This window comes from Felis catus, chromosome X, assembly GCF_018350175.1.
Source record: "Felis catus isolate Fca126 chromosome X, F.catus_Fca126_mat1.0, whole genome shotgun sequence".
NCBI lineage: Eukaryota > Metazoa > Chordata > Mammalia > Carnivora > Felidae > Felis > Felis catus.
Window position 1 is genome coordinate 47,364,606 of NC_058386.1, and position 24,310 is coordinate 47,388,915.

At 43.9% G+C, this 24,310-nt stretch overlaps 1 protein-coding gene across 6 annotated transcripts in view; it reads left to right on the plus strand.

The window, feature by feature from the left end:
- The window catches only part of GNL3L (G protein nucleolar 3 like), a 29,010-nt gene extending 5,629 nt beyond the window's left edge, over positions 1–23,381 (plus strand). For 2 of the 6 annotated variants that reach the window (XM_004000548.6, XM_006943757.5), the window contains exons 3-16: positions 3,605–3,645; positions 4,527–4,634; positions 5,378–5,494; positions 6,247–6,330; positions 6,498–6,633; positions 7,468–7,571; positions 9,306–9,450; positions 11,569–11,656; positions 12,159–12,333; positions 12,420–12,562; positions 12,868–13,004; positions 14,822–14,949; positions 18,344–18,563; positions 20,116–23,381. In XM_004000548.6, the coding sequence (XP_004000597.1) occupies positions 3,605–3,645; positions 4,527–4,634; positions 5,378–5,494; positions 6,247–6,330; positions 6,498–6,633; positions 7,468–7,571; positions 9,306–9,450; positions 11,569–11,656; positions 12,159–12,333; positions 12,420–12,562; positions 12,868–13,004; positions 14,822–14,949; positions 18,344–18,563; positions 20,116–20,198 (1,709 nt within the window). In that variant the 3' untranslated portion in view covers positions 20,199–23,381. The remainder of the gene's footprint in view (positions 1–3,604; positions 3,646–4,526; positions 4,635–5,377; positions 5,495–6,246; positions 6,331–6,497; positions 6,634–7,467; positions 7,572–9,305; positions 9,451–11,568; positions 11,657–12,158; positions 12,334–12,419; positions 12,563–12,867; positions 13,005–14,821; positions 14,950–18,343; positions 18,564–20,115) is intronic. The other 4 variants (XM_019823862.3, XM_045050620.1, XM_006943759.5 and 1 more) reach the window with 3 other exon arrangements.
- Positions 23,382–24,310: the final 929 nt, after the last annotated feature.

Below are 24,310 nucleotides of genomic sequence, written 5' to 3' on the forward strand. Positions count from 1 at the left end.
TGCCCCTAACCCACTCGCATTATGTCTCTGTCTCTCTCAAAAATAAATAAACATTAAAAGATTTATAGCTGCCTGTGGCTGGTGGCACAGGTATGTAATCCATTGTAATGACAGACGAATGTGTGCTGCGCAGGGAGGGAGGGTAGGGGTATGGCTGATGAATAAGGAACAGAGTGGAGACTTCACTTTGGAAGACTCTAGGGGGTGAACAAATGAGCTTGAAGATGACTGAGAGGGATGTTTGAGACTGCTATGTGAAGTCCAGTCAGTTACAGATGATGATCATAGGCATCACCACTGCAGTGGGTAGGCAGGTGACTTCATGGAGTGGGGATGTCGAGGAAGTGTGAAACCCATATTGGCAGGGGCCCTGGGGTCACCAAAGTTACCCAGGTTGATGATGGCAGGAGTCAGATTGAAAGTAAAGCTATGCGCCAGGTGTGTCAATAAATGAGCAAAAGTGACTCATAGGTGACAGGGATAGTAGCAGTCTCAAAAAGAGCAGGGTTTCCCCCCTCTTTTTTTTCATTTCTTTAACAAGAAGGAGAAGTAGTTTTAGTTTGGCAATGGTGAGTCCAGAGGACACCTCCTCCACTTGTTGGCCCACAAAGTATTCGTGTACCTGAGGAAACAACAGCCACCTTTCCAGAGGTAGGAAGGTGAAGCAGGAGAGCTGAGTCTCCATTAAGGGAGAAGGTTGGGGAATTGTTTCCAAGGAGAGATGGAAGAATTAGGGTGAGAGATCTGCCTTTAAGTAGTGGTGGGTGGAAAAGTTGAGGCTTACAGAGACTTAAGAAAATTCTTCAGGGTCATGTAGCTAGGTAGCTGTTGAGCCAGAATGGAAACCTAGGTCTGGTTCTGGCTGTCTACAAAGTGATAGTTGTTTTCTCTCTGAAGCTGTTACAAGACAGGTTAACCATGGCTCCTTGAGTGCTGTGGTGCTGTGAGTGATGACTGTGTCCTTCCTTTCTTCTTCACTTTGCATTCTCTCTTCCTGCCTTCCTTCTCCCTTCTGAAGCAGATGTTTTCCCTGTCACTAAGTGATATATTTTCTTTTATTGTATGCCTGTATCCAGCACAGGGCCCCAGTTTCTAGGGAAGTTAGGCAGATGGAAACTGTTGAGTAAAATGGCCAGTCCTGGTTCATTCCCAACCTCACATTCTTTTCATTGCAACATGAGTACTTTGAAAGAAAAGGAGACTTGAGGTCTGTTGTTGTTGTTGTTGTTGTTGTTGTTGTTACAGGGAAATTTGATCCATTAACATTCATCATGGTAACTAATATGTTTGGTCTAATTTCTGCCATATTATTTTATATTTTTTGTTTGTTTCCTCTTAGTCTCTTATTTATTTACTTTTCAAGCTCAAAAAAATCCTCCACCAGTAATTAAGGTTATGGTAGTAATTGCATTCATGTTTATGTCAAACATAATTAAACTTGAATATCTCTGTCACTTTACCAAAATTAAATAATAACTATTTTTATCCTGCCCTTCCAAAGTAAGACATTAAGCATGCTTTCATGATTTTGCTTTTCCAACCCCTATTGCTTGATTCCAGGATTTTGTTGAAATGATTTGATACTTTGATGCTGAGCTATTTCCTTATGATATGCTTCCTGGACTTTAAAAATCTTTTCTAAATATGTGTTACAGTTCTTAGCTACATTAGTAGCGTTTTAAAAGATTTAATGGTTTTTCTGTTATTTTTTCAACTTAAAGCTTTAATAGATTTTCTGCCCACTATTATTTGTTTCCTTTAGCTTGAGATCTTTATCTGAGTTAATTTTTATTTTTACTGGTTTACTTCCTCAAGTATAGTTTACCCTTGAACAACTTGGGGGTTAGTGGCCTCAAGCCTCTATGCAGTCAAAAATCCACACATAACTTTTGATTCCCCCAGAACTTCACTACTAATAGCCTACTGTTGACCAGAAGCCTTACCAGTAACATAACAGTCAATTAACATGTATTTTGTTGAATGTGTTATATACTGTATTCTTCCAATAAAGGAAGCTAGAGGAAAGAAAATGTTAAGAAAATCATAAGGAAGAGAAAACACATTTACAGTACTGCACTGTATTTATATAAAAAATCTGTATAAGTGGATCCATGGAGTTCAAACTTGTGTTGTTCAAGGGTCAGCTATAGTTTTACATGAATTCAGGTGCTACTAATCTTTGCACATCTGAAAATGTCTTTCACCTTCATGTAAAAGAAGGTTAGGTATAGGAATTCAGCTTGTGTCTTGTTTCAGAACTTTGTAATTGTTTTTGTGTCTTAAATGTTCAGAGTTGTAGATTTGAGAAGGCTGTCTGCTTCTCTTCACTTCTTTGGAAACTCCTGTTTCGAAGTTTATAAGATTTTCTCTTTATCCTTGGAGTTGAGAAATTTCATTAGAGTATGCCTATGATGTGTCTTTTTTTGTTAATCTTGGTGCTTCATGAGTCTTTCTAATCTGAAACCTCAAGCCTATTTTCAATTTAAGGAACTTTCATCTATCATTTAAAAAAGCCAAATGCCTCTCATTTATACCTTTTTCTCATTCTGAAACTCCTGTTATTTAGATATTAGCTCTCCTGAGTCTATTCTCCATTTTGTATTTTTACCCATAATTTCCATTTCTTTAGAGTTTTGTTTTAAGCAAGCTCTTCCCTTGATCTTCCAGCTTGTTAGTTTGGTTGTTAATGATGTCTGTGCTGTTTTTCACTACATCTATTGAATTTTTATTTAATATTAAATTTTGGGAATTTTTTTTCTTACAGTTCTTTTGAAGTATCTTCTTGAATCTCCTTAAGAATTTACAATAGTATTAAATTCTCTGTTTCCTTTGTTAACTCTGCTTTGGTGTGAATCACCTTATGTGATTGGGGAGCCTCTCTCTGGTAATCCCAAGCTGCCCCTATATTTGTTTGTATATATCCTGACCTTCCAGAACTTCCCCCTTTAGGAATTCCTTTAGCTCCCTTGCAGGTGGTAAGAATTAGGAAGCCATTGTTTCTCAAGAGGCCAGCTGTGAAGAGGATGACAGATGGGACTTCTCATGAAGAGGGTGAGGCCTCTTAAGTTTTTGGGCTTTGTTTAGATGTGATTGAAGAAGGTGAGCTCTCGCTTCCTTATATCCAACGGAGGCCTCAGTTTGGCTAAATAGGGCAAGTCCTTTTGGAGGTAATGGCCAGAGCAGGATCAGCAGGAAGGAGCACTTCTCTCCCTGTGTGCTGAGGGTATCTGCCTTGGCTTAGCCACCTGGGACTCCTCAGATTACCTTCCCATGCTGTCAGTGCCTAACTTCAGATTGGTGTGGCAATTGGTGAGTTGCCCCCAGCCAAAACTTAGGGGAGAGAGAGGAGTCACAAGCATGCACTCAGGTCACTTTTCACAGAATTCCCATAAGCATTATTTCAGTTTGCATTAAAATAATGCCTCAAATATTTTATCCATTACTTCCTCTGACCCTGTTGCTGCCATCTTCATGTCTTTCTTGTTCTGAGCCTGGACAGACATGGTATCTGAGTCCTCCTTAGGTTCCCAGTGTGACTTGACTTTGATTAAGGTATAAACAGATGTTGGGTAGGTGGATAATGGCTTTTTTTTTTCTTTTATAGAAAATAAAAAACCAGGTAAAGGTTCCAAAGGCTGCAAGAAGGTAAGTTGGCTCCACCCTCAGGTAAGCTATACCCATTGTTGTGGGTAGTTCAGGACTGCCTGCCCTGGAAGAGGCCTACAAATGCCAGTAGATGTTGGATCATTCCAGATAGAGCACCACATTGGAATTAGAGGATCTGGCTTTTCCCCCCTCTCTGGTTGGCTGCAGTACAGAGTCAGCGTTTATTAAGTTTCCACCACAAGCCATGTACTGCTTTGTGCTTGAGTTACCCTGGTGTAGGGATTGCCATTGTCCCATTTTTAAGATGAGGAAACAGCCTTAGTGAGAAAGTTCCTAGGTTCAAGGTAGCACAGCTAGAACTTGAGTATGTCTGGTTCCCAATCCCAATTGCTCTTGTTGAGGAGGGAGGCCAAAATATAATCTTTGGCTCCAGATCCTGGTCCTCCTAGGAAAGGTGTAGACAAGTAAGATGGTCCAGAGCAGTGTTCTTAAATTTTAGTGTGTTAAAGTTCTCACACTTTTTTAGTTTTGGGTAATTAACTGGAGGGCTGGTTAAAACACAGATTGCTAGCCTCCAGCCTTGAGTTTCTGATTCAGTAGGTCTGTCATGGCCTTCCATAATTTACATTTATAACAAGTTCCCAGGTTATGTCACTGCTGTGCTCCAAGAACCACACTTTGAGAGCTACTTAGCATTTCTCTTGGCCTTTAATTGGGAAACTTTTCCATTTGTCTCCACCTTTCCTGGGGTTCCTCAGTCAACCCCCGCCTAGGAGAGGGAGGGTCTCTCTCGAGCCAGATGGGCAGACCTGTGGGAAAGGAGCCTTTCTTTTTGCCTACTTTTGAGCAACCCTCCAGGATGGGTGATTTCCATGGATTCATTAGCTCTGTTTGATTGTTTCCTCTTGTGCGGTGACCAGCCTACAAAGCAGAATGGAAAGAAAGCAGCTTCCAAAGTAGCCTCTGCTCCCCAGTTTGTTCACTCCAATGATCATGCCAGTCGGGAGGCTGAATTAAAGAAGAAGAGGGTAAGCCCTTGACCTTGGGGGAGAGAGAGGGCCTGTCCTGACTGCCAGGTCCACAGAAGTGGTGAAGGGAAGGGCAAAGACCAGAGTTGTTAGGGTTGTTGAGGCTGTTTGCAGAATAAAGAAGAGAAGGTAGTCACTTTGATACTTGATTTAAGTGTCTCCATTTGCTCACCTCCCAGTCCATTGTTGCCCTGCTGCTCCACTGAATCCTGTCAGCCTCACTGTCTGCTCATTCTCTGACATCACACTCATGGATAGTTTCATTCTGTCATCTCATCTGAATTCTCAGGATTTGAGACCATGCTTTCTTTGAAACACCCTCCCTTTGACTTTCTTGTCATTTTACTCTCCTAGATGTCTTCCTTCCTCTTTTCCAGTCTCCTTGGCTGCTGCTTCATTTTCTTGCTCTTTAAATGATGGAGCATCCCAGGAGCTTGTCCTCTTTTCTCCCTCTGGTCTTAATTGGTTCCCTTTTCCCAGAACACGTTCTCAGCTTCACATGCCCTCTTTCTTTTGTTCTCTGCCACACTTTCCCTTCCTTCATCTCTTGTTTCCTTTCTCTCAAGCCCCTTATCCCCTGCTGTTATATCTGTTTTCTCCCTGTATCCCTGTTCCTCCTACCTCTGCCATATCAACACTGTTTCTTCCCTCTGTCACCTGCTCCCTGTTATTCGAGGTCTCCTATCCCTCCCTTAGGCTACAGATCTAGTCAGCTGTAGTCCTGGTGTGTGTTCACTTGTTAGGTTGAAGAGATGAGGGAGAAGCAACAGGCTGCACGGGAGCAAGAGAGACACAGACGTAGGACCATCGAGAGCTATTGTCAGGATGCCCTGCAACGCCAGGAGGAGTTTGAGCACAAGGTAAAAGAGCAGCCTTTGCTTCTGGGTCAGACTGGTTTGGGTTTGCTCAGAAGCATCTTGAAAGGGAAAGAAGGAGGATGTGAGATTGTTGGAGGGGAAGTAGGGAATTAGTGCAGTGAAGATGGGAAACTGTGGAAAGGGAAGAAGGGAGGGATGAGAGGGAGGCAGATGGCCATTTCGAGCCTTATCTGTGACTGGAAAACCCCTAAGCTGGAACCCAAATATGGGGTTGGGAATAGGAGAAGGGAGACCTAAGACCAGGGGACAGTGGGGGAGAGAAGGTATAAGTGTGAAGGAAGTGTTAACAGAAAAGTGCGTGTGAGGGGGGTGCCATCTTCCCTCTTGGACTTCTTACTGCCCTTTTGGCACGTATTCTCATCTCACAGAATATGCACTTTCCAATTCAAAGTTCCTTTTCTAACATAAAGTGCATATTTTGCCTCTTTCATCCCATGTTCCCCCCACAGGTTGTTTTTCTCACTTATACCTCCCTCTCACATTCTTTCCTTACATACACAGATGCATACTTAGGTCTCTAGCTAGTACTTGAGCACATACTTACACACAGGCACATACATGCACCATGTAGCTCTATCCATTCTTCCAGTTCCCAGCTTTATTGGCTAGTCAGAGTTACTCTTTGGTGGGCTGGGATTCCCATGGCTCCCTCAGCCTGTCATGGTTTCCAAAGACCTGACTTTCACTCCCTCTTTCTTCCCTGGACCATTCTCTCTCTGTTTTTTTCCCTTTAGGAGGAAGTTTTGCAGGAATTAAATATGTTTCCTCAATTGGATGATGAGGCTACAAGGAAGGCTTATTACAAGGAGTTCCGTAAGGTATTGGGACCCATTTCTTAAGGCTCTTTAGGGAGGGCACCAATCCTGTCCCAGCTCTTCTCCATTTCTGTTTTTCCTGACTGAGACGGAGACCTTTTCTTTCCTGGGCCTTTGTGATTGATACCCAATGCTTTCCTTGCCTTCATCCTCTGTCCTCTGCTCTGAAGGTGGTGGAATACTCTGATGTGATTCTGGAAGTCCTGGATGCCAGAGACCCATTGGGCTGTCGCTGTTTCCAAATGGAGGAGGCTGTCCTGCAGGCAGAAGGCAACAAGAAGCTGGTCCTGGTCTTGAACAAGATTGGTAGGTGTTGGGCAGAATTGGATAAGGCAGGGCAGGGACCAAACCTTGAAAGACTAGCTCCAACCAGACCCTGAGACTCAGCAACTCAAGGGTAGTTATAACAGTTTTGCAAAGTAGGAATTCTTATCCAGTTTTTAAAGCCGGGAATCCGAGAGGTAAAGTTAATTGTTGAAAGATACACACACACACACACACACACACACTGTATAACAAGTTGGGAGAGTTCCTGTCTACCCTAAGCTGGAACCCAAAGACTAGGGCACAAGATCACATGGACTCAAGAGTCACTGAGATCTGAGTCTTATCTCAGTTGTACTGTCATTTTCACTAGGATCTTGGACAAGTCATGTCACCTGAGAGCTTCCATTTCTCTAGCTGTATAGTGGGCTGTGATTGTTCCAGCCTCATAGGGTTGTTGTGAGAATTCATGATAAAATGCTTGGTATATGCATGGTTAGTACTCCACAAATGGTAGCCATCTTCTCTTCAGAGTTATTCTTGACATTTGGCCCAACCTAGAATGATCCACAGAGAGGATGGGAAACACAATCTTCAGGAAGCCTTGCTTGGAAGGAAGGCATCTGGGACCAAACAGTTAATTTGCCCCTTTTCCCTAAGGGACAGAGGTCCCCTCAGGGAGGGCTAACTGGTCCCCTAGAGTAAATTGTCCTTTCTAATTCTAACCTGGGAACTGGACAGATACTGGTAGGGTGAGGGAGAGACATCTGTTGGCAGGAGGTGGGCCTAGCCTTGGTGTGGGTGGATGTATATTTGGAGTGAGCCATCAAAGTGATGTTCTCCTTACTAAGTCTTATGTTTTTCTATTTTCCCCAGACTTGGTCCCCAAAGAGGTTGTGGAGAAGTGGCTTGATTACCTTCGGAATGAGCTGCCAACGGTGGCTTTCAAGGCCAGCACACAGCATCAGGTCAAAAACCTGGTAAGCTGGAGCTAGGGGCATTTAGCCTCTTTCAGGGTAGCCTGGGGCCAGGGTTGGAGGGTCATAACTTGGACTATGGCTTCCAGCCCTTTAGTAATTGAACTGGGCCTCAACTTTGAGCTTTTTGCTTTACTAGATGACTTTTTAATATTTGTTTCACTTTACTCCTTTCTATATTTTAGATTTTTGGAAAGTCTTTTTTTCCCCATATATAAGGATAATACATACTGTCGCTAGAAAATATGGAAAATATAGCTAACTGTTAACTTTTAAAAAAAGTCTCCATTTTTCTGTTTAACACAAATCACACTACTTTCTAATTATATCATTAACACAGAAACACAGTTTTGTTGTAAAATGTTAAAGTATTATAGTAACATGGTTGCTTCTGAGGAGAGAAACTGAGTGTTGCAGGACGTGTTTTCAGTTTTGCACTAGGTGCAGAATTTCCTAAAGTAGAAAAAATAAAAGCAATTATAGACAGGTTAAGTAACTTTCCACCAGTATCCTTAATTCCAATTTCCTTTATCCATACCCAGAGGTAACCACCATTGTTAGCTTGGTGGCTGTTTTTTCAGATGTTTTTCTTTGTTTTATATATATGTAGATGTATATATAGAGAGAAATAGAGAAGGAAGTGTTTGGAAGTGTCATTCATATGTGTCATCCTGGGGCTTGCTTTTTTTTGTGGCAAATTTTTTGTAGAGGTGTACTTTTCTTATGCTAAATAAAGTTAGTTTCTAATTTTTAATCATTCTAAGCAGTACTTTAACACACACCCTTGCCCATGTTATCTTGGCTGGTGGGTGAGTGTATAGGTTGGGTACTAAGAGGTGGAATGGCTAGGTCATATACTTTATGTATTTTACATTTTCCCAGACACTGACAAATTGCCTCTCTTCTAGTGGCTATACCAATTTATCTACCTACCACTGGGGTAGATGAATGTGTGAGGGTTTATTTCCCTACATCCTTTCCAACATTTGATATCATTAAACCTTTTAATCTTTACTCATTTGGGAGAAACCTGATATCTCATTTATAATTTTTGGCCTTCTTTATGGCAAAAAAACGTGGTGAGCATCCTTTTCTGACATCTCTCTTTCATTTGTATTCCACTTTAAGGATATATTTCCTTAACCTATTTCTTACTGATGGATATTTAGCTTAATTCCTATTTTGCATTGCTGTGTTGGGTGAGTAAGGAAAGAGGAAGAGATGGAAGGGCATCAGGAGTAAGGAGTTGGAGGCTGGAGTGGCTTTGTCCTATGTGAGGGATCAAGGGAAAGTAGGCTATGGGCCAGGCACTATTTTGCCAACACAGGCAGGGAAGGTAGTTTACCTGTTTTGTGGATGAGGGCACTGAGGCCCAGAGAAGGGGAACAGGATTTGATGCACACACACCTGTGAGAGGCAGAGCTGGAATTCAAACCTGGCTTGACTAGAGGCCAGGATGCCATCTTTCCCCTGCTGAAGGAGGCAAGAGATCTGTGTGTCTAGAGAGAGGGAGGGACAGAGAAGACTGAAGATGCAGTGACAGTGGAGAAAGAGGCCTTGTGCAAGCAGGCAAATGGCAGGTATTCAGGACCTGTGTGAGAAGCCCTCAGTTTCAGCCTTGGGGATCTTGGTGGTCACAGGGAGGTGGCCCTGAAAGTTTCACTGAAAGCTGGAGATCTGGACTCAGACCACATATCCCACCTGATGCCTCTTCTGTAATAACCCCTCATTTTCCAGAATCGTTGCACTGTGCCAGTGGATCAAGCCTCTGAGTCACTGCTGAAAAGCAAAGCCTGCTTTGGAGCTGAAAACCTCATGAGGGTTTTGGGGAATTATTGCCGCCTTGGTGAAGTGCGCACCCATATTCGTGTGGGTGTTGTGGGTAAGGCCTAGAGGGAGGTCATGGGGCTCAGGCTCCTTCCTTGGGCAGGGGGTTTGCTGGGTGAAGGACTCTGGGAGCTTCACGTTACCCTTCTGGGGAAGAGAGGAGCAGTTCAGGAAGGGTTTTGTGATTTATGATATGTATTGGTGAATGTAGGAAGGCATACTCAGAATCACCACCATGCATTGAGTATTAGAGCTATGGACCAAATACACAGGGCTATGCTTGGTGTTGGTGCCATCTCATCCTACCAGAACTGTTGGGGGAGGGAGGGGTGAACATATCTCTTTTACAGATAAGAACACTGAGGCCCAGATAAGGGAAAGGGACTTGTGGGGATCAACCCTGTGTGAGGCAAGGTAGGCTGATGCTCAAACTTGGGCCTGTATGGAACCCAGGGCACTAAAGGAAGGATGATGGGGAGAGAATAGGGAAATTGAGAGAAAAAGAGATAGACTGTCAGGGAGAGGAAGTAAAGCCAAGAGAGAAAGACATTGGAGAGAGTTGGACACTGAGAAAAAGGTATAGATATACAGACCTGAATAGACCTAGAAAAAGAACTGGGAAATGGTGGGATTGGTGGGGAGTAGAAAGGAAAGATGGATTTAAATGACAGAGGCATGTAGAGAGAGGGAGATAATGAAAACAAAAAGATACCAGAAGCAACATAGAGACAGACATGTGCACAGAGACCTACAGAAAGACACATAAGAGGGCTAGACACTCCATGCATCTAGAGAGACAGACCTCCATACCAAAGAAAGAATGAGAAAGTCAGATACAGGGATAGAGACTGAGAGGGAGGTACACATGGAAAGAGCCAGGAACAAAGAAGTAGACATGGAGGAACACACACACACACACCTGTGAACACACGCAGGTCCACAAATACATGTACAGATCTATACTTGTGCAAACATATCCAGACCCAGAGGCAAAATATATGCAAACCAGGTTCTTCCTACACACTCATCCCAACTTTGCTCCCTGCAAAACGAATAGAGGCACAGAGAGACATGTGCCCATATACACTTAACCCTCAGACACAGTCACATATCCAGTCATAGAAGGAGACAAATATACAAACATGTCTATGATGAGATAGATGTATATTCATAGAGAAATAAAGATAGAGAGAGGGGTTAGGGATGTAGACAGGGAGACAGAAGAAGACATAGTGAAACACGTACAGAGGGATATACAGAGACAAGCCCATGGAGAGAAGGAACACCAAAAGAGACTGGGAGAAGTTGGCATAGAGGGAATTAAAAAGAGGCAGAATTGGTGGGGTGAGGACAACCAGAAAGGGCAATGGCTAGAATGAGAGATAAGGAGACAAATCAGCAGAGAAATAGGTGTTTAGATAGAGATACACAAAGAAAGACATATATGATAGAGAAAAAGACTGAGTGGGAGAAAGTAAAAATGGAAAAGTAAATAGTAACATTTAGAATGAGGACAACCGAGATATGCATGTGTGTGTGTGTGTGTGTGCGCGCATGCACACACACATTGGTGTACAGACTTCTATGTATGAGGAGTACATACACATAGGCACATCCATGAAAGAGTGATCTGCGTATAAATTCTAGCACACAGAGAAAGATAATGGTGAGAATGAGAGACCTGGTGAGGGAGTAGCACACAAAGACATCCACAGGCCTAGAGGTGCTCACAGATGCTTGAACAGAAAAACATGCACCACAGGCAGACAGTTGCACTGAGAGACTGACATCTGGGGAGGGCCCTCCCATTCCCCACCAGGTGAATTTACACCAGGACAGATGGTTCTCTGTTTCACGGACATGTCCTGATATCTACCTTCTGTTGGATCATGTTACAGAGGCCTTGCATTGAGCACCTTTCCCAAGCTGGTTGTAGGTGGGAGGTGAGTGTCACATCTATAGAGTGACATGTTTACCCAGTATGGTCACAAATGGAGGAAAGGGTTAGGAAGGCCATGTTGGGGCTTGGCCAGGGCCTGGGATGGGAAGGCAGGAGGCCAGGCCCTGTTTTTGGCTTCCCCATGGCTTGGTCATTGTTCCTGCCTGGACACAGGCTGGCCCAAGTGTTCCTGAGGGCCTTTCCTGCCCTGAGCCATCTGTTGTTCCTTTATAGGCCTTCCCAATGTTGGGAAGAGCAGCCTGATCAATAGCCTGAAACGCAGCCGTGCATGCAGTGTGGGAGCTGTTCCTGGGGTCACCAAGTAAGCACCTGCCTGCTCCCTGACTCCACAGCTCCTTGACCCTACCATTCCTCCATCTCCCATGACTTCAGCCCCTGCCCCTTTCCTTATCTTGGCCCAGTCTCTGATTCTTCCTCTGGGCATGGGAGTCTCACTAACAGCCCTTGGTGTGGGCCAGGTACTGAGCTGGATGCTTTCCCCCTTAGCTCCTTGAAGTCTCTTAGCAGCCATGCAAGATTGGGCTACAGATAAGCAACTCTATTTCTTTGATGAAGCAACAGAGACTCAGAGAGTCAGAAGCTTATCCATGGTCCTACAGCTTAGTCCTCACTGCCAGAGACTAGACTAGAATTAGTCCCAGGTTTGTAGGCTGCAGAGCCCCAGCCCCACATCTCTTCATCTTAATCTGTATGCTATCTTCCCCTCACCCCTCTCCCAGCTGTGTGCCTGGGGCCTAGAGGATACCAGACACATCCCTGCTCATCAGTGTCTTGTGTTCTCTCTTATCTCTTTTCTGTCCTAGGTTCATGCAGGAGGTCTATCTGGACAAGTTCATCAGGCTGCTGGATGCCCCAGGCATTGTCCCAGGACCAAACTCAGAGGTGGGCACCATCCTGCGCAACTGCATCCATGTACAGAAGTTGGCAGACCCTGTGACCCCAGTAGAGACCATCCTGCAGCGCTGTAACATGGAGGAGGTACAGAAGGCTCTAGCTCATACCCTGCCTCACTCCAAGGGCCCCTCAATTTTCCTCATTGTTTCTCTTCCTTCTTTCTTCACCAGATTTCCAGCTATTATGGCATCTCTGGGTTCCAGACCACTGAGCACTTTCTGACTGCAGTGGCTCACCGCCTGGGGAAGAAGAAGAAGGGAGGCGTATACAGTCAGGAACAGGCAGCCAAAGCTGTTTTGGCTGACTGGGTGAGGTGAGGAGGGGGCTAGGTGTCAGGGTGAAACCTGCTGAGAGTCATGCTCCACAAAGGGGTGCATCTGTGTTTAGTGATGGGCAGCATGACATCCTGGGTCCTAGGGCAGGGGAAGGCTGAGGCACCAGGTCATGTTCTGATCAGGAATTTATGGCCAGTGGTTATCCAGAAACTCAACTTGTTGTTCTGAAGCTACTGTGGGTTTTCTTGTTGTTCCTCATTGTTTCTGACTTGGTAACTCATCCTCTCTTTGGTCATTTGTTCTCTTAATGACATCACCAATTTCCTCCCACCTCCCAATGCAGTGGGAAGATCAGCTTCTATACACTGCCACCTGCCACCCACACTTTGCCTGCTCATCTCAGTGCTGAGATCATTAAGGAGATGACTGAAGTCTTTGACATTGAGGATACCGAGCAGGCCAATGAAGATACCATGGAATGTAAGTGGGGGCAAGTGGAATGGCCTGCCCAGCACTTTGTCTTGCCCTGGGTGGGAGCCACACAGACCCAACAACAAATCCCATGTTTGATCCACGCCCCTGCCCTGGCCCTACTCTGGCTTTGAGAAAATGGTTTAACCAACTCTAAGCTTAATGTTTTCTCCCACAAGGTGGAGAGTTCTAATCTGGACCATGGGGGTGGTTGTGGTCTTTTGGTAGATAGGAAAAAAGTCAGCAAAGTACTATGTACACAGTGGGGTGCTCAGGAAATATGAGGGTCCTTTCCCTATCTCTTGGGACCTGGAATGGACTAAGACACTCCTATGCAAAACCCCTTCTCTCTTGTTGCCCTAGGCTTTGCCTCAGCCATTGCATGTCCATTTCTAGATTTTCATTCTTACCCCCATTGGCAGGGAGACATCTGAGTCACAGAAAGGTGATACTTGCTGAATGGTGCCCGGTCAATGGCAGGCAGAGGTGGCATTTAAAGTAGCTCTTCTGCCCTGTGGTCTAAGACAGTCCTAGCCCAGTGTAGCTAAGTGGTTAAAAAATGGATTGCCTGGATTCAAATCCAAGTTTTGTTTCTTGCTAGCTGTGTGATGCTGCATAAGTTACTTAATTTTTCCATGTCTCAATGACATCATCTGTAAAATGGGGACAGTGGCACTCACCCGATAAGTTGTTCGTGAAGACTTACTTAATATGTAAAAACACTTGGAGCAGTGCCTGGCTTATAGTACATGCTTGGTGAGTATTAGGTGTTATTAAGATGATCATTTGCTGGGGTTCAGAGGTGTGGCTTTCAGAAATTTCTGTAGGAAGTTTGTTCTTTTCAGATACTACTATTTGCAAACTTGGCTTATGGCTCCTCCCCCCCCATCTCTATCTCACCTAGGAAAGGTGCCCAGTGTTCTCTGGACCTGTCTGGGGTAGTGGAAAAAGCTGTAGCTGGCCTGCCTTCTGGTTTCTCTGTTTCTCTTGAGGGCCACTTGCTTTCCTTCTCTGGGCCTTTTAGTGTCCTTGGAGTTTAAATGAGGACAAGGAGACTTGCTTTCTCTAGAGTTTATTCTCCATGTGGCTTTAGGCGTGTCCATTCCCTTTCAGAACTTTACTTCCCTCTTCTACCAAGTGGCCAGTTGGGGGAGAATTAGAGCTCACGTTCTTATGATGATGCTTGACCCTGGCTGCATGTGAGGGCAAAAGGGGCTCCATCACTGAGAATGTGCTTTGGCAAAATATTGAGGTCTGGGAAATTGAGGAGAGGGAGAAATTAATGGTGAGAGTTTCCTAGAGGAGTTGGTCCTAGTGTTGTATCTTGAAGAGTGAGTAGGGATTAGAGGAAAGGGATAGGGGCAAAGTTTAGAAGTAGGTGGGATAATGTGGGCCCAGCGCAATGGGTTACATTAATGGTTTTCAGTGGAGACCAACTCCAGGCAAGGGGCCAGAGCGAGGGGGAGAGAGGCCTGGTCCTAGGGAGGGAAACCCAGTGGCTGCCATTTACTGAGCAGTGTCTCAGACCAGTGCATTTCAGGCATCCTCTGCTGTGACGGCAGCCTTATGTCATAGACTTGTGGTATTCTCATTTTCCAGATGAGGAAGGTAAGGCTCCAAGAACAGCTCCCAGCAGGTGAATTTAATCCTCACATGCCTTTAATCCTTTGACATGTGTCCTCCCAGCAGGAATGAAAGAGTCTTCCTTTCCAACTCTCTTGGGCAGTGTCCACATATCCTTTCCACTGAGGCCTAATCAGTGGGGATCAGGGGGCTGGCCACAGGAAGGAGCTAGGGCCCTGACAGTGGTTTTGGTTGTGTTAAAGGCTTGGCCACTGGAGAATCAGATGAACTGTTGGGTGATGTGGACCCGCTTGAAATGGAGATCAAGTGGCTCCATTCTCCGATGATGAAAATAGCAGATGCCATGGAAAATAAAACCACCGTGTATAAGGTACCCGTCCTCTTTATTCATAGCAACCCTCTCCTCTACCCAGGGCTCTGGGAAGTGGTTGGTCCCTTCTGCTTGGCTCCCACAAGGTTTGCCTATAATGGTGGGGAGATGTAGGTCATTCATTCACTTCCTGTGGGCTCCCTGGGTGTCAGGTGGTGTGCATCCTTTGCCAGGCAATGGCAGGTCCAAAGAAGAGGCATATTCTCTCAAGGAGCTTTGCCTGCCTGGCTCCAGCCTAGAGAATAAGTATCCCCATTTGGCCACCCAGTTGTTCAAGTTGAAAACCTGGTTATCCTTGACTCTTCTCTCCAACTAGCATCCAGTGTCCCATACAGTCAGGAAGTCCTATGGCCTCTCTCTCCTAAGTCTCTTGAGAAACTATCAGCTTCTTTTGATCCCTACCCATTCTATAACCCTAGTCTAAGCTTCTAACCTTTTCTCACTTGGACATATGTCCCATGGTTTCTAATGGCCCAGTCTGACCATGTCACCTCCCCTGTTACGGCTCCCCAGCACCTACATGATCAAGTCAATATGCCATGCTATGATTCCTGGAGGCTCTTTTCAGCTTCTTCTGCTAGTCCTCCTATCTCTGCCCTTTGAGAGGTCGCAGTTTAGTGAGTTTTAGATACAGACATCTGTACTGTTATGGGAGACACACAGTCTAGAGGTGGGGGCAGAGGTTGGGAAAGCATGGATCTGAGGGCTGTAACTATGCTACTTGTGAATCAAGGAAGTCTTGCTGGAGGCCTTGATGCTTGCGTCACCTTTTGGAGGCTGAGGAATTCTCTGGGCAAGTGGCAGGGGGTGGGGGGCAGCAGCCGATGGCTAGGAGCTCAGCCAGTGCTTATGCCGAGGCCCAAAAAGGAGATAGTGTGGTGTTTTAGGGAAATCGTTTGTGGTGCAGAGTGGTTGGAATGAGAATGGAGGCAAGGAAAGATGAATCTGGAATCAGATTACAGCAGTCCTTGAGTTTGACTTTAAGCCATGGGTATTAGGAAAACACTGAAAGTTGGTTATTTTTTTCTGTCAAAGCATTTTCCTTTTTTTCTGATTTTATTTAAAATATCTTTTCCTTACATTTATATTTCGACTAGGTAATATGTGTACATGGCATAAAATTTAAAAGGTACTAAAGGGTATGCAGTGAAAAGTTTCTCTGGCATCTGTCTCCCAGCCACCTTGTCCCCTCCTTGGTGACAGACTTGAATGTCCTTTCATAGCTATTCCATCTTTATGCACACACATATATATGTGTAAGGAGATACAGAGATCTGTTTTAGTTCAAATAATAGCATAGTATTTATATTATTCCATATTTTGCTTATGTCACTTACAAAATCATCTTGTAGATTGTTTCACATGATTACTTAAAGAGCTGTCCTTTCTTTTTGATGGCTACATACCATCTGGAAGGGTTTCTTAAGCAAAGAAGTGGCGTGGTTAGGTTTGTGTACTATAGGTATCACTCTGGTGGCCAGAGTAAAAATCAGGTTAGAAAGAAAGGGAGCAGGGTGGAGGCAGGGGTTCAAGGAAGGAAACTGTCATCTGTATTCTATAAGAGATGATGAGGCCTGCACTGAGGTAGTGGCAGGAATCACGCCATTCTCATCCTCACACAATTTTAAACATTCCCCTGGTGCTTACAGGAAAACCAGTGTAAAGTTGTGTGTTTAAGGCCATCCTCTGGTAATACTTCTTAATGAGCCCATAAGCCCCAGGACATACCATTTTTCCTCAGGGACCTATAGTAGTTCCCCACTCTATGCTACAGGTTTCAGACTCAGGTTCAGGGAACCTGAGTAGGACCACTTCATTATACAACTCTGGGAGATACCATTTAGATGTGCTATATTGTGAATGGTGCCCCCGGCTGCAACCCCAGAATTGTGTAGTTTGGTAGTCTTGCCTTTTCTCCACTATAGGGAGGTGAGTAGTCATACATACATATAAGCGTGACTGCTAGGGTTCGTATTTATTCCACTATTTACTAGTTGTGTGACCTTAGGTGCCTTGTTTGTCATAGCATTGTTACAAGGATTAAATGAGTTAATACGTATATGTGTGTGTATATATATATATATATATATATATATATATATATATATACACACACACATGAAAAGATGTTCAATATCACTCATCATAGGGAAATACAAATAAAAACCATAATGAGATACCACCTCACATCTGGCAGAGTGGCTAAAATTAACTCACGGAACAACAGATGTTGGCGAGGATGTGGAAAAAGGGGGAACCCTTTTGCACTACTGGTGCGAATGCAAACTGGTGCAGCCACTCTGGAAAACAGTATGGAGATTCCTCAAAAAATTAAAAATAGAACTACCCTATGACCCAGCAATTGCACTGCTAGGTATTTATCCAAAGGATACAAAAATGCTGATTTGAAGGGACACATGTACCCTAATGTTTATAGCAGCACTATTGACAATAGCCAAATTATGGAAAGAACCCAAATTTTCATCAACCGATGAATAGATAAAGCGGATACAATGGAGTACTACTTGGCAAAGGAAAAGAATGAAATCTTGCCATTTGCAACAACATGGATGGAACTAGAGGGTATTATGTTAAGCAAAATAAGTCAATCAGAGAAAGACAAATATGATTTCAGTCATGTGGAATTTAAGAAACAACAGGTGAACATAGGGAAAGAGAAGAAAAAAATAAGATAAAAGCAGAGGGAGGCAAACCACGGGTGACTCAAATACAGAGAACAAACTGAGGATTGCTGGAAGGGAGGTGGGTGGGGGATGGGTTAAAGGGGTGATGGGCATTAAGGAGGGCACTTGTTGAGATGAGCACTGGGTGTCATATATAAGAGATGAACCGCTGGATTCTACTCCTTAAACCACGACTACACTGTATGTTAATTAACTTGAGTTAAAAAAAAAAAAGGAATCATCATAATACCAATTGTCATTAATCAAGTAACTCATTTTTTAAATTTTATTCTTGTAAAAGCCATGCAAGCTACCCATTGTCTATCCCATTTGACAGATGATCAAACTGCAGCTGAGAGATTAACTGAAGCACCTTCTAGTTTGTGATAGAGCCAGACTTGGAGCTTAGTTCTACCTGTTCTTTTTTAAGTTTATGTATTTTGAGAGAGAGAACACAAGCAGGGAGGAACAGAGAGAGAGGGAGAGAGAGAATCCTAAGCAGGCTCTGCACTCTCAGTGCAGAACCCAACATGGGGCCCAAACTCACAAACCGTGAGATCTTGACCTGAACCGAAATCAAGAGTCAGATGTTTAACCCTCTGAGCCACCCAGGTACCCCAGGATTCCTATTCTTAAGCAAATCTGTCCCTGCCTCCTCTGCAGAAGTCTTTGGAGGACCCAGACCTTACTGTTGCCCTCTCTCTCTCCAGATTGGAGATCTCACTGGGTATTGCACCAATCCAAACCGTCATCAGATGGGGTGGGCTAAACGCAATGTGGACCACCGCCCCAGGAATAATAGCACTGTGGACATCTGCCCTGTGGACCGCCGTCCAATGCTGCAGAGGATCATGGAGACAGACCCCCTGCAGCAGGGCCAGGCTCTGGCATTTGCCCTGAAGAATAAGAAGAAGATGCAGAAGCGTACTGGTGGGGGCACCTGACCATACCCCTCTTACCCATGCTCCAAAAATGCCCACTTAGGCCTTGATTAGGGGCTCTTGAGCGAACATTTACATGTGTCCAGCGCAAGGCTAACCCTGGTTAGGGGGCATAGGTTTGGAGGCTCACCTATTAGCACAGTGGTTGTCAAACTTTATAGCTTATTATTAGAATCACCTGGAAGGCTTGTTAAAACACAGATTACTGGAACCCACCCCTAGAGTTTCTGATTGAGTATATTGGCCATAGCACTTGAGAATTTGTGTTGCTAACTGGTTCCTGGTGGATGCTGATGTTGTGCCTCTGGGAACCACACTTGGAGAACCTAGTCTGTGTATCAAATAGCTACTATTTATGTATTAGCTGCTTTCTACGGAATTTACAGATTATATATAATGTTTACTTTATCAGTAGGCAATGTACTCAAAATCTGAAAGGTACAAAAGGATATACAGTGAAATGTTTCTCTCCTTCCAATCTCCTAGTCATCTAGGGCTTCTCACAGAGGTGACCAGTTAATTTCTTCTCATTCCTGAGATAGGTACACAGGCAAATAGCTACATATTTTTTATTCTCTTTTTCTATGCAGATGCTAGTCAGCTGATCACACAGTTTTGCCATATCATGTTTCCATTTAATATGTAATGTAAATTCATAAAAGAACTTCCTCCATTTTAATGGTGGTCTGTTGTGTGGCTGGCCAATTTAGGTCTTCATGCTGTACTAATCTTCACTAACTCATTGCAAGCCTTATCCCGATTTGGTAAGTGAGGAAACAGGCCCAGAGACATTAAATGATATACTCAAGGTAAAACACTAGGATTTGATGGAGCCAAGATGTAAACCTAGGATTTATTGACCCCATAAGCCCAGTTCTTTGCTCTTGGCCTGGTTTCACACTGAGTCCTGGGAATCCGGAGATGAAATACCCTTGAACTCCTGGTCTTATTATAAGGGAGTGAGGAAGAGATAAGAAAACAGACATTGGTCACAGACAGAGAAAGAAGAGTGGGGAAACCTAACCCAGCCTGGTGAACCTAACCCAGATGGTGGTGGGGTAGGGATGATCAGAGAAGGCTTCCTGGAGGAGATGTTATCTGAGGGGAATCCTGAAGAACAGGCTGGAGGATGGGAGGTGAGCATTCAGGCTCAAAGACCCTACTTTATGCTATCCCTTTGCTGTGAGAGCTTTAACAGTAGTAGCAGAGTGCTAAGCTCAACACAGTAAAAGAAAATTGCTGTTTTGATACTAGAAAGGAAAAAAAAATACCTGGAGCCCAGTGAGTCTGACACTCTGAGATAGACCCTATGTTGGGGTGATCATTTCACAAGTAGATAAATGAGTCTACCTGTGAGCTTGTGCATTGACTGCCAACACCCCCCCCCCCCCCCACCGCCCAGTTGTTTTGTATAGTGGTGGGGGTAAGTGAGCCAGTTTGGGAGTTTGATGTAGATCAAGATAGATATAGGCCAGCTCTGGCAGGCCCTCCTGCTGGCAAGCCACCCATTAACTGAATGCTTGTATTTCTCCCTTCTGCAGATAAACTCGCCAGCAAGTTGTCTGATTCCATGATGTCTGTCCTCGACCTCTCTGGCAACGCTGATGACAGTGCTGGTGACTGATCGACTAATCTCAGCCCCCTTTCCCCTCCAAGCACCAGTTCCAGTGGGATGATGGAATACAGATGAAATGGTGTGCTTCTCCCTGAAGCACCTGCATATTAAAAGAACTCCTCCCCCACCATGTCCCCTTCTCACTGTTCCCTCCATTTTTCAAGAAAAAAGAGTCCCAAGTTGCCGGAGCTGGCAAACCTAATACTCTTTATTTAACCCCTACTCTGTTTTTCAAGGGAAATAAAATTATCAGCAGATCCCTGATGCTAACAGTGTATCCCCACCCTGTAGGTTAGGATGGTTAGAAGACTGACCCTTACAAAACCCTCTTGAATAGCTAAATGTGCAACTAGAGGTGAGGCTTTTGGTAACCTGGTGGTCCCTAGGAGGGTGATGATTTCTTTATCAGTCGGCAACATATTTCAGTGGCAAGCCATTCCTGTGGTGGGCTGTAGGCTATTCATCTTCCTCCCACCAAGTCTGCAGATCCTCTTCTGTATGGCAGTGACAGTAGGGGGAGAAGTGATGAGCCTTGTCTGTGGAAGGGTCTGGGGATGGATAGAGAGAAGAGAACACAAGCCTGGATGTGGTAAACACTACCTTGTTTACATGAAGGGAAAACAGGATGCTTGTTGGTAGAATGGCTACATGGCGGGGGGGGGGGGGGCAAGTCACACATTCGGGCATTTCTAGGCAGATTGGGTTGGAGGAATCCCCTGAAGTGAGACACTCTGGCTGGGCCCAACCCTTGCATGATCATTTCTTATCCGGCACCAGCTTTGAATTCTGAATTCCGTCATTCAAAGGGATCTGGTGCCATTAGCTGCTGTATTAGGGGTTCATTGGTTGAAGTCACTATACCCCATTAAAATATAATTAGCCACCTGCTCTGGGAGAGCCTACCCCATCAGACAAAGATAGTGTCAAGGGGCCCTCAGAAAGGGACTGGAGTAGATGGCAGCAGATAAACAATCTTACTTTACCAGAGTTTGGGCTGTGCACATGACATCTGGCCCAGCAATCTACTGGGAACAGATTTGAAGGGATTGGCTGTTACATCACTTCAGTCTTTGTCCTCTACCCCAAACTTCCACATCATCTTTGGATCCACAGCCACATCTTAGTCTTGCCTCATGCTGTCACCCCCTAATTTGCCTATTCAAATCCTAAGAGCAGAATCACATGATGGACTGGCAAGCCCTTGGCTGCAGGCTGATTGGTGGCGAAGTGCAGACCACTCCTGCATTCTGGGGCAGCCAAAAAAGAGAATTAAGTACTACTAGAGCACACACTGCACCAAACCCTGGAAACCTCTTAACTCCTTTAATCCTCAGTACGGCTCTTCCAGTAAGGGGTTAGTCTCCCCATATGAAAGATAGGCTAAGGAAGTTGTTAGGATGTACCCAAGACAGTAAGTGCCAGGATTGGAACCCAGATATGATAAAAAACGCATGTAGGTTCTTTCCTCTGCATTGTGCTGCCTCCTTAACTGATTAAATGCCTACTCATGTGCCAGCTTTAGATACATGCTTTTTTCAGTAAAATAAGAGTCTTACTAAAATTCTACTTCCAAGTCCCTTTGCATGGAGTACAACTTACTTCACAGTATCTTATCAAACTCTCCTGGCAGGTAAATAATGTTACAATGAAAAATTGGATCCCAGGATAGCTAAGGCCATTTTAAAACTTATATGGCATTTCATTGAACTTTGTGACATTTTCTAGAGGTGTCTGGGTGGCTCAGTTGGTTGAGTGTCTGACTCTTGATTTTGGCTCAGGTCGTGATCCCAGGGTCATGGGATTGAGCCGTGTCAGGCTCTGCACTGAGCATGGAGCCTGCTTGAGATTCTCTCCCTTCTCCTATTCACCCCTCTCTCCCATTCACAGTCTCTTTCTAAAATTAACAAAAAATGAAAATGTTTTCTAGTACTCCTAAGACATACTGGAAACTAAGCACTGGACATACGAGGTATCTCAATGAGTAAGAAGGAGCATGGGAGGAGCACCTGGCTGCCTCAGTTGGTAAAGCATGCGACTTAATCTTGGGGAGTTCAAGCCCCATGTTGGGTGCAGAGCTTAATTAAAAAAAAAGCATGGGGATGTGATTTGGCCTAAATCAAACAGAAGAACTAAAGTAGTCATGTCGGGATAAGAATTTGGGACTCCACATTCTCTACAGTGTATCACAACCTAAAAAAAAAAAAAGCTCTTTCTTGAGTCATTTCCCTCATTTAAAAAAATACTAAGATTTGATGTATATACCATAAAGTTCACCCTTTATAGTGTAAGTTATTTCACTTTGGACAAATGTATACAGTAGTGAACTACTAATACAATCATGACATGGCATAGTTCTATCACCCCTGAAACACTAGGGCCTTTTGTAGTTAACCCTTTTATTCCTACCTTCAGATTCTGGGAACCACTGATAATGTTTTCTGTCTCTATAGTTTTGCTTTCATGTGAATGTCATGTGAAAAGAATCCTACAACATGTAGGCTTATTTTATGCCTATAGATTTTTAAAATTGTATTTAAAAAGTTACATAGAATAAAATTCCTCTTGGTGTACATTTCTATAAGCTTTGACAAATGCAGAGTTGTGTAAACAACACAATCAAGGTACAGAACAGTTCCATTATTTCCTGCCCTCCACCAACAAAGTCATTCCTGCTACTTATAGTAAAAACCTCTCTAACCCTAACTCCTGGCAACCTTGATTTGTTTATCCTTATAGTTTTATCCTTTGGAGAATGTCATACAAGTTGAATTATACTATATGTAGCCCTTCTTAAAGTTTAGTTTTGAGAGAGACAGCACGAGTGGGGGAGGGGCAGAGAGAGTGAGAGAATCTCAAGTAGGCTCCATGCTGTCGGCACAGAGACTGATGGTGGGTCTCAAAACCACGAAGCTGTGAGATCATGACCTGAGCTGAAACCAAGAATCCAATGCTTAACCAACTGTGTCATCCAGGTGCTCCTACAGTATGTAACCTTTTGAGACTGGTTTCTTTCAATAAGCACAATACACCTGAGATTCATCCATGTTGTGGGGTTTATCAGTAGTTCCTTATATCCAAGCCATACTTCATTGTATGGATGTACCACAACTTGTTTTTTCCCAAGTTGAAGGGACATTGGGTTTCCAGTTTTGGGTGATCACAAATAAAGTTGCCATAAACATTTGTATGCAATTTTTTTGTGTTTTCATTTCTTGAGAGAATACTTAAGAGCTGGATTACTGGCATATGTGGGAAGTATGTGTTTAACATTCTCAGAAACTGCTACGCTGTTTCTCAAAGTAGCTGTACTGTTTTTCATTCCCATTAGTGTGTGAAAGTTTAAGTTGTTTTACATCCTTTCCAGCACTTGGCATTGTCCGTTTTTTGACATTAGTTATTGTAGTAGGATGTAGTGGTATCTCATGATTTTGATTTGCATTTCTTTACTGACTAGTGAATTGAGAATATTTTCATGTGCTTATTTGTCATCCATATATGTTCTTTGGCAAAGTGATCGAACCTCTTGCATACACACACACACACACACACACACACACACACACACACACACATATATATACACACACAGTGCTATTTCTTTATCATATATGCTTTGTAACATTTTTACCCAGCTTGTGGTTTTGCTTTTCATTCTCCAAAAAATTTTTTCCATTCCAAAACTCTTAAAAAAATTTTTTTAAACGTTTGTTCATTTTTTGATAGAGAGAGACAGAGTGTGAGTGGGAGAGGGGCAGAGAGAGAGGGAGACACAGAATCGGAAGCAGGCTCCAGGCTCTGAACTGACAGCACAGAGCCGGACGTGGGGCTTGAACTCATGGACCTGAGATCATGACCTGAACCGAAGTCGGACGTCCAACTGACTGAGCCACCCAGGCGCCCCCCAAAACTCTTTTAACAGATTTTTTTTTATTTTTAAAAATTGTGGTAAAATACATGTAACATAAAATTTACCACCTTAGCCACTTTTTCCCAATGAAATAAGTTTGCTTTATTTAAAAACAGTAACTTCCTTATGTTGGAGCACAAAATTCAATACTGATACAAATATGAATTTCTCAGGAGGTCAAGATATATGTCAAGCAAATTTTCTGAATTTCTTC